The 16,820-nt window shown below is 42.1% G+C and overlaps 1 protein-coding gene across 3 annotated transcripts in view; it reads right to left on the bottom strand.

Moving 5' to 3' along the window:
• ADCY1 (adenylate cyclase 1) overlaps positions 1-16,820 on the bottom strand; it is a 333,354-nt gene that overhangs the window by 28,990 nt on the left and 287,544 nt on the right. For all 3 annotated transcript variants that reach the window (XR_014474925.1, XM_083188127.1, XM_083188128.1), the window contains 5 exons: positions 16,023-16,107; positions 11,137-11,226; positions 8,140-8,399; positions 5,642-5,768; positions 2,604-2,720 (listed from right to left, as the gene is read on the bottom strand). Coding sequence is in view for 2 of the 3 variants with exons in the window: in XM_083188127.1 (XP_083044253.1) it covers positions 2,604-2,720; positions 5,642-5,768; positions 8,140-8,399; positions 11,137-11,226; positions 16,023-16,107 (679 nt within the window). In the remaining variant the exon portion in view is untranslated. The remainder of the gene's footprint in view (positions 1-2,603; positions 2,721-5,641; positions 5,769-8,139; positions 8,400-11,136; positions 11,227-16,022; positions 16,108-16,820) is intronic.

Below are 16,820 nucleotides of genomic sequence, written 5' to 3'. Positions count from 1 at the left end.
GAGAGGTTGATGTCTTGGGAAGGCAGAGGGTGACAGGAGAGTAAAGGTTATGGTGAGATAGTGATTCAGGGGGGAGGCAGTGGGTAAAAAGGAGAAGTGCGGAAATCTACTGCTACATCTGAGACTCATGTCATAAAATAACTTACATCCAATTGTAGATGACCCCCAAAGCAGTTAGTAAGATCTAATGTATTTGTTAAAGAAAATACACTGACACATGTCAGGGCTTCTTTACGTTTTGTGGTTCCATATAAGTGACCACGAGAAACCTTATTTAAAATTCCTGTAGCAATAATGGCTATTGTGAGTTATAACCCATGCAGAGACATGGCACTGATGGCACTGATGATTCCATTTGAATGAAAATATCTATTATTTATTTTTTCGTCACAAGAATGTAACCGCTGCATAATGTGGGTTAGGCAAAATCAGGGAGATTGCTACACTCTTCAGGAGATGGGGAGATTGTTACTATTTCAGGGAGTCTCCTGCAGAAGGCAGGAGGGTAGGCAACTATGCTCTCTGCCTGCACTACATACAACTGAAACACATATTTATGACATGGAGGGAGGGAGGTGTATAAGGCTGTGAGAATAATAAAGTTACAGATTTTTGGCGAGATGTATCAAACGGAAAATGCGGTAAAACCCCGGTTTTACCACATTTTCCAATGTATCACAAACGATACCGCATTGAAGGGTATCGCCACCTTTGGGTGGCGATACCCTATAGAAGCCTATGGGCTTCTTTTCGCCACCCGCCGCCTCTGATGCAAACCCGCCGCCTCGCCGACCCCCCCTCTGGCTTACCTTTCTGAAGGGTCCTCCTGGACCCCTGAAGGTAAACCCCTCCTCCCCCTAGTGAAGCAGCCGAACATCCTTCCGGCTGCAGGGGGGAGGAGGAGGCACCGGGGACAGCCTGCTTAGCTGTCCCCGGTGTGAGGGGAGAGCCAGGCGGCAGGGAGGTGACGGAGACCCCCCGCACACCAGAGTACAGGTATCGCGGGGGGCTCCATCACCGCATCGCGATGCCAGCCACATATGATAGTACATATGCGCTGGCATCTCGGCGGACAGCCGGCGAAGGGCGGCGATGTATTTTAATACATCCCACCCTTAGTGAGAGTTCTCAGGTATTTTTTTTTTAAAACCACAATCATTTACACTGCAGGTCGCTTTTTAAAAAATGGAAGAGCTCTCACAAAATCTCTTACTTCCTGATTATCACAGCCTATTACATTCCCATCTTGGTCTACTCTGACCAAGAGAAGCAACATAGAAGCCTGCTGCAGAGATATGAAAAAGATACTATGGTAGACATAATTAGCGAAGAATCAATACAATATTTAAATAACTCTCAACATTTACAGTTAGGAAATTAGGAAATTCAGGACAGAATTATAGTGAGGGGGTTGACAGGGACACAGTCATCACTCACAACAGTGAATGGAGAGCAGAGCATCATTTTGATGCTCACCTTCCATTTATTCATGGTGCTCATTTATACAGTGGCTGCTACAGAGCTACCTGCTCTCTATGCTGTGACTATAGTCCAGAAACAGTTGTTGATGAAGAGGAAGAGGCCTTCGTGATTAGTCCCTGACATCCAGAGTGTTTGTTAAACCAGCTGGGGGACAGCAGATGAAGAAGAGCAAGGGTCAGCTTCAGAAAGGAGCATTTCCAGGAGATTGAGTGCAACTTGTAGAAAGGGGGGCAATTATTTTGATAGGGCTCCCCACAGGTTTGTTGTCCAGGGACCCCCATGTACTTCTAGTGTCTACTGTCTTGTGGGCATAGTAAGTGTTTCCAATGTCCTAACCCACATCTGTCCTGTAACTGCCCTAAAAACACAATATGATTGCCAAGCACATCACAGGTGGTGCAAATGTCACTGGTTTGCGGCGGATCTTCTATTCAGAGCAGTGCTAAACAGAATATCATTCGAAAACTTCCAATCAGGGCAAATTGATCAGGTAGGATGAATAGAACCCTCCAATTGGATTGTATAATTGGCCTGATTTAGACCTGGATGCAAACGTTTGCAAAACTGCAACCTTCGGCAGTAGTTTGCAGGTGTGCCACCAAGAACAGGGCAAGGCCGATTCATAGGCAGGTCTCTCCTAGTGATGTGCACGCAATGTGCAGACACATCACTAAAAAACAACAAGGGCTTCACACCAAAGCAAAGCGTTGCACATGACTGGCAGCCCCCTGGCTGTGCGGCCTAGCGGTTAATGAAGATGCAGGCTGGCCAGGTTTCAGGTTGGAGTGGCTGTATCTGTATGTGATGTAACATAGCTGCCATTGCCCTTCCCCAGTGTCTGCATTTTCTGCGCCACTCCCAGAAAACATTGCATCCCGCCCTTGCAATGGTTGTCAACGGCCCCTTAACGTTGTCACCACCCCTTCCCCGCCACAACTTAAACTGCAGTCACAGTGTACAGATGTGCAAAATTGCTGATTAGTGATTTGCACACTTCTGTGGGGAACTCTGAATTAGCCCAAATGTACATTGTTAAGGTTTGTGATACACACCCATAGATTGTTCTTTCATTTGTGGTAAAATAGTGTGTGCTACTGTATGTTCCATGTCTAAAAACTTACCATATTTCTTGGATTAGACATGAGAAAGTGTTGTGCAACATGCGCAGGCAGGAGATTGAAGAGAATTCTTTTGTTATCTAATTTGACTCTCTCCATATCATCTCTCTCTTCTTCTGCCTAGAATTGAAAAATACTGTACATATTAAAATAATTGTATTACAATTAGAAAGCCAAAACATTTCTCATGGAAGTAAAATAAAGAACAATCCTCCATTTAAATATTAATTTAGTAATAATTTAGGTATTTAATTTCAACAAACACCAGAAAGTAACCTTAATTCTTATACAAATTTTAAATGATTCATTTTCACTTATACCTCACTAAAAGTTGTTTGTCCTCTGAGTATTTTAATTGCAATATGCCTTTATTTATAAAATTCCTACATATTACTGTATGAAGCATCTTATTACTGTATTTAATCATTCTCAACAGTCTCTGTACAATAGAAAATAAATGTTTAAATAAAATAAATTAGTGAAATGCTTGAGAAAAGCAGTAATGCAAAACTGAAGTAGCCAAGGGACAGATGACCTGTATGAGTGGGTCATTCAATTCCGGGACCATGGTGCATTGCACCACTTACAATTCCACCCTGATCTCACTAGTTGTTTACTTCATCCCTGTCAAATTGTTCCAGTCATGTTTTTATTTATGGGAGAAAAAAAAGATAAACCTCTTGGTGTTTTATTTTCAATAACCAATTAAAATATGCTCACATTGTAATTACAAGATGGGTAAATCAGTAAAATTTAGTTCTGATTTTTATAATGATAGAAATGATGGATATATTTTTTTTTTAACAAAATGTCACTATTGGGTATTGACTGCAGGGGTGTCCCCGTGACCCATGACACCCTGTGTGTTAGTGTCCCTATGCCCCCATTACCAACACCCCAGGGGTCTGGAAGATGCCGGCTGTACCTGGAGACTTGCCTGACTGCACTGCTGGCTCCATCACGGTTACAGGCCATGTTGTATGTATAGAACCAGGGATAACCCTGAATAAAATCAACTCCCAGTGACTAGACTTGACATATGATTATCCAGATAGTCTTATTAATTCTCGTAATGTTATCATGGTCTATTCATATCTTCTACAGCTATTGGCCAGAACCTCAGAATCAATGGTAGTTCCATCTTGCAGGCAAAATTATGTGAAATTCCAAAAAGGCCTCCATGCTTATTGAGCAAACCTCCTTTGAGATGGACAGCAAAGAGCAGAAACGATGGTGGGAGACTAATTGCCAAATGCTCACCAGGTGTCTTGCCACAGGGAACAAAAATATTTCCCAACAGCTCAGAACTTTTAAATTCTGGGCACTCTTTTTTTTCTATAGTGACTTTAGCATCCACAATAAAAACATATGCTCATTTCTCAACAACAAGATGTGTAATATGGCAGGTAGGAGCTGATTGCCTGGTATTTTATCTCCATCCACTTTATCTTTCTCCAAGGCTTAGTATGTAGATCCCTATGGTTGGTAGACACCACATTTAGGGCCTTATTCTGGTTCACCCTTAGAGGCAAATTCCTTCTGAAATGGACAAAACCATGTGCACTGCAGGTGGGGCAGATGCAACATGTGCAGATAGAATTAGATTTGGGCAAGTTATTTTGTTTCTGTGCAGGGAAAGTACTGACTGCTTTAATTCTACACTGCAATATAGATCTCACTTTGAAGAAAAACCCCACCCAAATCTAATTCTCTCTGCACATGTTATATCTGCCCCACCTGCAGTGCACATGGTTTTGTCCATTTGTGAAGGAATTTACCTCTAACAGTGAACCAGAATAAGTGATCTTGCACGTTGATGTTGAGCCTATTGCAAATGCTGAGGTGTGAGGTGGGGTGTGGATCGTTTTATCGACCGTAGTTAGGACGACAGTCATTAGGTCGACACCGTTGGGTTGACAGGTGGGAAGGTCGACAGGGTTCTAGGTAGACATGGGTCAAGGTCGACAGGTGCATAGGTCGACATGGGACAAGGTTGACATGGGTTTAGGTCGGCATATGAGTTAGGTCGACAGGCCGTTAGGTCGATATGGTTTTTTTCACTGTTTTTTACCCGAATGTCGACACAGTCGACATGGGCACAGTTGGAAGTCAACTGTAGCCCCAGCCTTTGGGCATGGTGCCTCGCTGCGCTTGGCGCACTATTTTATTCTCCCACCACGCCCTAGTGGATGATAGGGCATGAAATACTGCCTGTCGGCACCTGTTGGCTCAAAATAACAAGGGAAAAAACCATGTCGACCTAACGCATTTGTCGACCTAAACCCATGTCGACCTTGACCCATGTCGACCTAGAACCCTGTCAACCTTCCCACCTGTCGACCCAACGGTGTCGACCTAATGACTGTCCTCCTAAATGCTGTCGACAATACGACCGCATGCCGTGAGGTGGTATGAACTGACATATTTGCTTAAACTTAGGTCCTCTCTGAAAGGTGGTTTATCCCATTCGCTCTCTGATGCAAATGGACATCTCTAACATGCATCCGGGTCAGGCTATAAATTCTAATTTTCATATTTTTAAGGTAAGAATGTTCCTTTTAGTAGAGTAGGAGAGCATAATAACATAAAAAATAAGCAAAATATAAAATAACTGCCTTCTTGGGCAAGCATATACTGTATACAGTGTATTTTATTGCTCAAATAGCTGAGAATGAAAAGATACATTTTAGAATCTATGAGTGACAGCAATGCAATGGTTAACCTTTGCTTACTAGAAAGACAGGAATGAGCAATCTCAGAAATAGTTCAGAAATAAGTGATGCAACTATATTTATAACAGCTGCAAATCCTTGAACTCTATCCTCTTCGCCAAGGTAAAAAAAAAGGGTAAAATACAGTAAAGAATTTATAAATCTGTTAGCTGAAAATAGATTGTCTGCTTCTAAATTGAGGATTATATTTTTTAATGGATTATGTTTTTCATATCATTGATTAAATTCATAAAAACAAATAAATATCAACCAAATTAAATGGATCAAGTTAACATCTGTATTACAGCAAGGCAATAAAGTAGGTATTACCTGCACAGCCCAGAGGTAGTCCAGGCGTAATTTTAAATCCACCTGTCTAGAGTGAAGTGCTAAAGCACAGGAAAACAGCAAAATGGCTAGAATGGGTTCATAACCTCGCATATAAAATGAGCCTCGCCTTTAAAAAATATACAAGATACAAAGTTATAGCAAACATAAATAATAAAAGCATTAAAACATTATAATGGCAACAGAGGAAAATGCATGCAAAACACATGGGTGTTTCATTAGGGAGAATGTCCCCTCTCCTCTCTGGGAACAAACTCTTAGCTGGCTCTTCCTCGGCTGTGGAGCTGGTTTAAAGCTGTGAGTGTGAGTTTGTGACCATCTAAAGTTTAAGGTGATTGTGTTATCAGGGGCAATTGTTTTGATGTGTGTGCGTACTGATGCGTGTGGTTTTGTGGACAGAACTCAGGAACTAATTAAAGACTTGTAGAGTACAGCCTATGTAGTCCACATTGCAGCCTTGCGAGTCCACCAAATGCCGACTGCATGGACGTCTGCCCCCCTTGCACGACGCGATCCCCCGCAAGCATGCAAATGGATGTTTTGCATAAACACCCATTTGCAGCTTGTGTGCGGGGAGGAAATCATTCAATGGTTTTCGAACATTGAATGATTTCTACAGCGGTCGCAGACATAAAACACCTCTGTGGTGTCTTAGGTCTGCGGGCACCCTGTGCGGAAAGCAGACAGGCAGCTGACATCCACTGATGTCAGCTTCTCGCCCCCCATACCCGTGTCATCGACAAATTTACAATGGAACGCCCCTGGGTGTTCCTATGGGCGTGACCACGGCCTGCCGCCCCATGCCCCAGGTCCGCAGTTCTGAGTGCGAGTGGTCGGCGAATATTCAATTCGCCGTAGCTGGTCGCACCAAGTGGCTGCACATGCGCATAATGGTTTATGCGAATGCACAGTCACACATCATTGCTAATGGCCCAGAATAGGGTCCCTTGGGTTAGATGCATATAACATGTATATGATGTATATTTTATAAGTTGCCCTGAAGAAAGAGAAATACATCCCTGAAACGTTGACTACTTAGGCTGGACATTACAAGTATTTAATTGGTTAATGAGTACTGTCCACAAATCCTGCAGTAAATGTAATACAGTATAATGGCTTTCTTGCCATTTTATGTGAAGAGAGCCAGGCTGTTACAAATGTTTAGGATGTACCATGTGTGGATTTTTGGAAACTGGTAGTGTATTCACACACCCACACCCACACCCACATCCCACTCTTAACTGAAAACCCCCTACAAGCTAAACCAGTAACCTTCTTTGGTTTGAAGATGTTCGCTTTCAACTGTTGTTATTATTATTATTATTATTATTATTATTATTATTATTATTATTATATTATAAGATTATATGTGAACTTTAATGACTGAATTTTCCTACATCATTTAAAGTTAATTTGTGAGTAACACCAGAGAGCGTGAATCACCAACACCAGGCCGCAACAAGGGGGATGTGTGTGGGATGCGAGAAGTTCACTTGGTGTGTATTTTGTACAAAGGTAAGACACTGTTTGTGTATGTGAGATCTAGATGAAAGTTTATTATTCAATTGAAATGTGTATCTAGGATAGTAATTAAGTGTCCAAGCCTGTTCATCATACTACCCATGGGATGTGTGTGTGTGTGTGTATCTTGTATTTGATCGTAATCAGGTTAGGCACATACGATTTGGCCACTTTTCTCCAAATTTTGGGGCCTGATTCATCAGAATCCAGTGGAAAGGGCCCAAATCGTATAAGTGTATGGCCAGCTTTAGTTTTGGTAACCGTTTACAGGATTTGGTAATGTACTGACCGTATGCCTCTGGAAGGAAATACAAGTATAGGGAAAGACACTCTACAATTCCCTTTATATGTGCACACATACAACTTATCACTTGTTATATTAGGCAGAAAGAAAAGTTTCCATAATAAAATAAGGAGCTTTTCTTTAACCCTTTGAATGCCAACGTTGCTGTAAGAAATGTGCAAAATATCCGCTAAAAATTGCAGCGCCGCTCACAGCGACTGTTCTTTTTTTAGTGGGTGCAACATTTAACAAAAATTCAGTTAATTTACTATTTTTATTTTTTATAGTAACAGAACAGTCGCTATGAGAGGCGCTGGGATTTTTAGTGGTTATTTTGAGGATCTCTAACAGCAACGCTGGCATTCAAAGGGTTAAGGGATACATAGACGGCACAATAGAAAAACACAAATCACTATTCCCATTTTATTTTAGTCCTCTCTGTAAAATACAGTTCAGACAATCAAGCCTAAGTACAATTGGGGAAATTTACTAAGATGGGAGTTCTTTTTCACATAGGATGTTGCTATGGGCAACCAATCAGAATCGACTCCCTACTTATTATAAGAAGATATAGCATCTGATTGGGTGCCCATAGCAGCATCCCATCTGAAATAGAACTCCCATCTTTGTAAAATTTCCCCAATATGTCCAGCTAAAAATGTTAAATAGTTCTTACCCTGTGGCTTTTCTGTATCCACTGAGTTCCAAAACTACTATGTATAAAACAGTAACTATAAGAAGTAAAATCATTTTTGGCAATGAGGAAATGCGTAAAAAAATTGCCAACGTTAAGGTGCCCACCACACAGGATAAGAAAGCATAGTGAGCTGTGTCACATGGGCTTTCATCCATGGTTATATTTCTTTCTCCATGTGGAGAAATAATTATAATGGAGCTGCTGGAATTTGCACTCCATGACCAAGGCATGCAGCCAACCTGAAAATACAGAAAAGTGTTACACATCAGTATTAACAAGGTGATTTGGGTCATATAAAAATATACAACAAAATGACTACCACATCAGACACAGTGCTAAATATACTTGACCAATCAGACATACTTTGCACAATGTCGACACATACAGTATGGGCCTTATTCAGATGTGATCGCAGTACAAATTTGTTCTCAAAATGGGCAAAACCATGTGCACTGCAGGTGGGGCAGATGTACCATGTGCAGAGTTAAATTTGGGTGGGGTGTGTTTAAACTGAAATCTAAATTGCGGTGTAAAAATAATGCAGCCAGTATTTACCCTGCACAGAAACAAAACAACACCCCCAAATCTAAGTCTCTGTATACAGTACATGTTACATCTGCCGCACTTGCAGTGCACATGGTTTTGCCCATTTTGAGAACAAATTTGTACTGCGATCAGATCTGAATAAGGGCCTATTTCTCATATACTGTAAAATTATATCATCACAATCTAAATGAGTTACACTTGATGTAAGAGTAATCATGACTCTCCACTGATTTTATAAACTATTTGTTACAAATAACAGGGTTTTATGGGCAGTCGTTAATGAATTATTAGTATGTTAATTCACTAATGCTGGGCACATACTGAGCATGAATGTTGGAACAAGTTTGATAAGTGTTCTCCACAAACAAATTGTGCATATACACTTACCAATGGGCAGCCCAACAAACATGGCTACAATAACCAGCAGGGATGTCATTGTTGGAGATTCCTGCAGCCAGCATATGGGTCAGTCGGTGTGTCACCCATACATACAGTGAGATGTACAAAATATATATGCAAGATATATCGCCATCTTCCAAGCTGCACAGCCAACATGATATGGCTTTTATTGGTTTCACATGGAAGGAACCCACCTTTGCCTAGCCAAGGAGCAAGAGTACTGATATCCGCTTCAGCTCTGTTTTTCGTGGAGGAGGGTAATTGTGTGGTACCTACAGGTATTTGCAACCCACTCACTATTGTGGTGATATATGCTTTTATATGTATGTTAAATGTGAGTATGAGGGATAAATAAATTGTGACCTTTATTTGTCAATATTGCATTACATTTCCTATTTGCTTTTGAGGGTCAAAAAAATGACATTGCAAGATTGGCCTAATTTACCTTTGTGGTTTGTTTTTAAACCTGCAGGTTTCCACAAATGTGTCTGTATATTTGTAAGTGTGCATGAGTGTTTACTAAAACGATACTGTCCTGGTGTGTGTGTACTGTGTTTATTGTAATATTTGTTTTACCGGTGGAACTACAGGTACCAGCGGGCCCTTTGATGTCTTGCATGCCGGTACTTGTAATTCCCCCCACTCCCCCACTGATTTAATCTCACTGATCTGTGTAGTATTTCAAATGCAGGAGAGATTTCACGTGGGCAAACACTGGGAACATGGAGGAGATTTATTTGTCTTGATTATTCAAAAACACAGTTCTTGAAATCTCGATTCTGAGTGAGATTTTATCAAGAAATTTCACAAGCGATGTCCAGCGTGATACCATTCTTAGTTAATCTATATATATAAGACTTTTTTTTACAAGGTAAATAGTGAGACATTTTTTCACTGAACTGCATTGTTCCAGTATTCATAAACTAAGTTCACTGCTGTTTGCCCCTGTGCCACTTTCACCAACTATATATGACGAAAGCAGTAGGGTCCCCATTGCTGGCTGCCTTTTTGACTTCAGCAAAGCCTTGTGGGCATGGCCAGATCCCTGCTGGGTGAAGCTGTCATCCACATTCTCAGACTGGAGGTCATGTGCATGCCATAGAAGCCTGTCACTGGCAGCAGGAGAGCAGAGGATGCTACTGAGGGGGGGAAACAGCGCTGGACCTCTTTGGAGAGGTGAGTATTGCTGAATACCAGCTGTATTTCCGTTTGTATCAAAGTGTTAATTTATGTTAATAAGTGGAGACCTTACTAGTTGTTTCATAAACAGTAATATTTATGGATATAAAATAATCTATATTTGCTTAATTATAAATAAAGGATAAACTTTGCCTATTGTTAAGATAGTACAGGTTGAGTATCCGGTATCCGGACATCCCTTATCCGAATTATTCCAAAAACCGTGGTTTTTGGAATCATTCGAATTTTTTTTTTTTTTAACCCCCTAACCCTCTTTTCATACTTACCAAGTCCCCGGGCGTCCACAGCAGGCCTCCGGCATCTTCTCCAGGGTCTCCAGCGGTCCCAGGAATGCATTGCGCGAGTGTGCGCGCGCGCCGGTGACGTCACCGGTGCGCGCGCACACTCGCGCAATGCATTCCTGGGACCGCTGGAGACCAGGAGAAGATGCCGGAGGCCTGCTGTGGACGCCCGGAGACTGCACGGACGCCGAGGGATGCCCGGGGACCATCAGGGGACAGGTAAGTATGGCTGCAAAAAATTATTCTAAAAACCGGAAAATTCCCCTATCCGAAATGCTCGCGGTCCCGAGCATTTCGGATAGGGGATACTCAACCTGTAGATTGTGGGATATATGTAATTTACATAATATACTCTAAAGCTTATTTATGACCAGTTATTTATACAGCACACACATATTCCACAGTGCTTTACACAGAATATTTGCACACTGACGTCAGAAAAGTGTGCATCAACAGATATATAGCTTTATATACTGTATGATTGTGCACATCTAACTTGTGACACTGACAGCGTTTCATTTTACACATTTAACAATTGCTCTTTACTCACCACGCATCCTTGTGCCACAGAGTATATTAATATTACTATGAAAATACATAAAATGGTTCGTATTTGTATTGTTAGGCACCCTGGAAAGCACTGAAATACAAAAAAAAGTTATGGCTCAAAACAAATTGTTTTTCACATCTATGATATCACTGTATTGGTTATTATGTGTTTTACAGCAACAAGTGTCATTAGAATGGAGTTTAGCAAGCACAGAATTGAGGGTGTTTTTCAGGGTGGATTTATTAAAAAGTAGGGGTTAGCCTTGGAAAATAAAGTTTTGGCTCATCTGGAATTTCCTGTCTCCCATACAATAATAAAGGTGCCCTTTTTCTGATGGCTTCCCATTAATGCATGTAGGTATTGAAAAGTTCTGATTGGTTTTCACTTTATGGGCGAAATGTAATAGGGTATGTTTTTTTTAGATACGTGCATGTAATAGTATGCGAATTGCAGTCAAAATTGCACTTTTTGCCTCAAAATTCGCATATTTTGACCTGAAGATTTTTTGTAACACTTAAGTTCCTATTATGAAGTATAGTACTCGGAAACGCAATAGGATGCGATTTTTGGTAAATGTTACCATAAATAGCAAAACAAATAGACTAAGTTCAGACTGGTGAGTTTGACAGAACCATGCACATATCAGTAAGAAAATGTAAAAAAAAATGGCGTGGAGTCCCCACCCCGACAAGCATTACAAGCCCCAGGCTCACTAAGTCAGACCTGGTTCCAAAAATCTGGTGGACAAAAAGCGTAGGGGTCCCCATATTTCGGAAACCAGCCCCGGACTTTTGAACCAGTCCTGGTTACAAAATTACGGGGGACAAAAAAACTGGGGGTCCCCAGTATTTTGGAACCAGCACCGGGCTCCAACAGCCAGTGTTGTCATGTCACAGTCATGGGACACTTTTTATACAAGGTCCCCCGGCTGTACCATGATCACCGTGGTTGTTCAGCCCTGGATGGGGTCGATGGGGGAGTCAGAACCCCCCCAGTAAAGGGGGAGGGGTCGTCCAGGGCTGAAGCCCGGGGATTTCCCCGGCAACCAAAGGCAGCAGACACTAGGCTGATACATGTAAAATTTGAATAATAAAAATAGCTTTTTACCACAAGACCCAGTAGGCCTCCTTTTACCAAGTCCCCACATGTTGGGACTTGGTAAAAAAGAATGTTAAAATACAGACACACACACTCAAAGCTTTATTACATTCATTATTTTACACCAATATATATATATTACCCTTCCTTGCTCCAGCGGTGATCCTCTGCCGCTGTTTACCCCGCATGGACTGCGGACTGAGCCGGGTCCCCTTGGACTGACAACAGAGAATTCCGCTCATTGTTCATTGTTCTGATGGAAGCCGCTCAGCCCTGATTGGCTATATGTGTCTACATGGAGAGCCAAACAGCCAAAATACAGGGGTTCCATATTTTGGAACTGCCTGGTCCAAGATCCTGGTGCTGGTTTCTTAAATACAGGGGACCCCTACACATTTTGTCTCGTATATTTGTGAAATCAGGACCGGCTCAATGAACCCAGGGCTGATTATGATTAGGAGGGGTTGCCATTTTTTTTTTTTACTAAATAATGCACACTTCTGTGTCTAAAACAAAAAAAATCGCACAATATCATTACTAAAAACCCTACATGTCTAAAAAAATCACACATTTTCATTATTAAAAAAATAGCACAAAATCGCATGCAAATTCTGAATTTGTCTAAAAACCCGCACCCTATTACATTATTTTTAGATGAAAATCGCATATGTGACGTGTGATCTGGTGGGATTGTGTTTAAAACACATATGTAATTGTTGTACTGCCTTGGCATTAATGATGCATTGCAGGGAACTTTCACTGTTCACTTAACGTCCGAGTTGCCAATTGTCTATTCCCTTCATTCATTCCCTTAGTTATATTATCTTTATTTACAAGGGATCTGCATTGCCCAATTACAGAGTACATAAATAATTAAGCACAACATTGTACAATACAATAGAGGACATGTACAGGGTAAACAAACATAGCTGCATCAGCAGACGACATTGAAACAAATATCAGGGTGGCAGAAAGGATTTTATGCTATCAAAGGTGGTTTAAGTTATGCTGCTTTCACACCGCAAAAACGGCATTGACCTGGTATTCTAAAAATGGGTCAGACAACTTAAACCCCTTTCACACCACACTGGTAATTTACCATTTCAATTTTGTTTTTGTGGTCTGAAAGTTTACCCCCACCCCCTGACGGAGGAATTTACAAACCCTTACATGCACATCTTCTCTCTCCCCCCACCCCCCATGGAGGCACCCCCCCCCTCCCCACACTAAGGCACTTACCTGGGCATCGCAGGGAAGGGATTGCACTAGCAGACAGGGGGTCCCTGCCCGCCAGCGCGATCCCTTACTGCAGCGTATGTGAGATCAGTGGCGATGTCCTCCAGGGGGTGGGGTGGGGGTGTTTTGGAAATGCCTCCATCAGGGGGTGGGGTTGGAAATGCCTCCATGGGGGGACCCCACAGACCTCCGTGCATATATAATAACCGCAGTACATAATTAATGAACAGGTCCCCACCCGCTCATTAAATATTCACGGCACTGAATCCTGCTCATTAGATATGAGCGGGACCACTATTGGCTGTCTGGGTCTGAAACGAGTAGGACCCTGCTTTTTAGCGTTTCCAAATACCGTTTTTTGGGAAAGCAGCCATTCTCTCCCAATTAGGTCATCAAATAGATATCCTGTACAAGACTTGTACCCATAAACCCATATGCGAGCCACGTTCAACCCCTAAGCTCAGATAGAAGAGTTTCTTTAGTGGTTGCTCCTGATAACATTTCCACTGGATGAAGGTGATTAGAGGAAGCAGTGGCTGAACTTGTGAGTGGTTGTCCCAGGTGCAGAAATGTCATTTGGGCCCCCCTCCTCCACTCCAACCCAAATGCACAATATTCTGCATAGCAGTGCGTGGCAGCAATGGGCCCCTTAGTTCTCAGGGTTCTCGGTGCAATGCACCTGCTGCACCAATGGTAGTTTCACCTCTGAGAGGAAGGTGATTTTGACAAACACACTTGTGTGTTTATCTGTACGCTGAAGTCAGTTTAAGTACTGTACATTGTATTTTTAGTCTGATGGGGGACAACTCCATGAATAATCATGGTTGTTATTTACAATGACTATCTGAATGCTGGTTTTCCAAATCCTATATCCATCATATGGCTCTGGCTATTACTGGAGAAGGGCCAACTGGTTGGGTTTATCCTGATTGGTTAATTTGTGTTGAGGAGGTGGGTAGCTTGGTAGGGATACTGGGGATTCTGAAAGTTTCTGGTCTTTTTGCCTTTGATCTGCATAGAGTTTGTATTTCACTGTCTTTATTCTGTCCATTAGTCTTCCTTTACTTTTCTGGCTTTCCCTATTGCCATATACCTCTTATTTCTATTCTCTAATTTTTCCCCTTTTTCATTTTGAATTTTCTCTCTTTTCTCTCTTTTGACTGTGAGGATGGCGTCTAGGCCTAGGAGGATGATTGTGGTGTCTGCATGCTATTTGCAGGAGGCTGCGTTGGTGCAGCAGCCAGTCAGGGTCTTACCTCGGGGCAGATCTTCCGTTTGTGCCCCGGGCGGTATGGTAAAGACAGGTTTGCCGGACATTCCATCAGAGCCTCCAGGATGGGAAATGAATAGAGGCCTCTTCGGTTTTCCCCTGGTGTGGCAGGTCTCAGGGCACATGTCTGGGGTGGATGCGGATGTTACAGTTTGCGACCGCAGCTAAAAGTCAGCAGCTGTCACGCCCACCTCAAAGGGAGATCTGCCAGGACAGTCATTAAGAAGGGTGCGCACACGGTGGTTAGACCACATGTGGAACCCGTTGCTTCACCAGTACAAGATGGGAATTCGGGCAGTGAGAGCGGCGGTACAGGTGGAATCCAGGTCATGGAGGGTGCCTTGTGTACCTGAAGTGACATAAACTTTCCAGTCTTCCAGACTGTGCTTACATGCATCAGGATATTGCCAGACAGCTAGAAGTTAAGATTTTTATTGGAGGAGGGCCAACTGGTTGTGTTTATCCTGATTGGTCAATTTGTGTTGAGGGGGTGGGTAGCTTGGTAGGGATACTGGGGATTCTAGAAGTTTCTAGTCCATTGCCATTGATTGTTGAACATCTGCCCACCCGAGTTGGTTGGGGTTAGTTCGGGTTAGTTTAGGGCTTATGTTATGTCAGATTTTGTAGTGCCTGGTTTCAGAATGGGTGTTATAATACTTGTAGATTTTTCCCTGGGGGATAGTTCCATTGGAGAAAGTCCCGGGGATTGGTTTACACTTTCGATTAGGGGCATCACTGGTCCTGGTGGGCCCTTAGGCCACTTTAGTTGATCTCTTGCCTCAAGTTGTGTTAGGACAGGCAGGTGGCCCTATTTTATCTTATTTGTAATTTCTCCCCTTAAGGGGCGATGAGCATTCCCTCTTGAGTTGTTTGATGATCAAGGATAGTGTCAGAAGGCCTATCCTTGGCCATTAGGGCAGATGGCCCCTTTGTGGTAAACTTTAATTTATTTTGATGGTACTTATATGTGCGTCCCAAACCTTCGGCGGCAGGGCAGCGGCATCCTGCCAGTCTCCGCTTCAGGGAGATGGGCAGGGTTAGGGGGGGATCGGGCCGGCGAGGGGGACCGGCGGGGACCCGGGGGAAGCTACTTTGCCAGGGGGCACGTGAGCATTTCATGCACACGTGTCCCCTGGCGGGAGCTGGTGGCTGGTGGGGGCTGGCGATAGTTTCGCCAGTCCCCGGCAGGATGAGACCTGCTCCATCTGTATGTAGGGCTCACACAAGAGTCCCAATCTCATCTCATATTAGGTATTTTTATAAACATTGTAAAAATATTTACCTGCACTCGTGTGACATGTAGGTACATAATACAAGCCACTAGGAAGCATATGCAGAGCACCAGGAGGACAAGGACAATAGTGCTTCTGAAGAAGAGAAAATAACATATATTTAATATGCATAGTATTAAATAAGAAAGCTGACAAATACATAATACCAAAACACATTAAGTAGTAAATTTGTTTATTTTAAAGATACAAGTCTTTGCACATCAAATTAATACAACTTCCAAATAATTCCAACCTTACTCTAATTTTAATTACAAATCTAAGGCTAATATGTACACTGGTTTTATGGTTTTAAAGTTATTTGCCTTAAAAGCTGAATTTTTAATACAAAACTTGCTATTAAAATTTTTTGCAGCTCACAAGTGCTAGGGTGTTAGCTAAAGGTCTGATTTAAACCTCTTTCTAAGCATCCTTATGTTATATAGCACAGCACTATGGTTCTATCAAATTTGTGTTGATTTGATGTAAAATAATCTTAATTTTAATAAATTTTAAGCATTTTGTTGGAAAAAAATTCTACACTCCACCCCTTTGTATTCCAGATAAATCCTGTGGTTCTGGAAATTAGCAAATACCATAACTCAGACAGTGGAGAAAAGCAAAGTCTTGAGTTTCCCAAACTATCCCATTGCTGTCCCGGTTTTAAAGTATCCATACTTGAGCACTATTGATTTAATTGGTATGGTGGCAAACTAATTTAACTTTTAAATTAAAATGGTTTAATAGATCTAAAAACTTCCACTTCGGTTGTTTATACTTTGAAAATGCAAGGGCAACATACTTTCTTGCAG

This window comes from Crinia signifera, chromosome 5 (genome assembly GCF_055691185.1).
Source record: "Crinia signifera chromosome 5, ASM5569118v1, whole genome shotgun sequence".
Lineage (NCBI taxonomy): Eukaryota > Metazoa > Chordata > Amphibia > Anura > Myobatrachidae > Crinia > Crinia signifera.
This window is presented reverse-complemented; position numbering and strand designations above follow the sequence as displayed.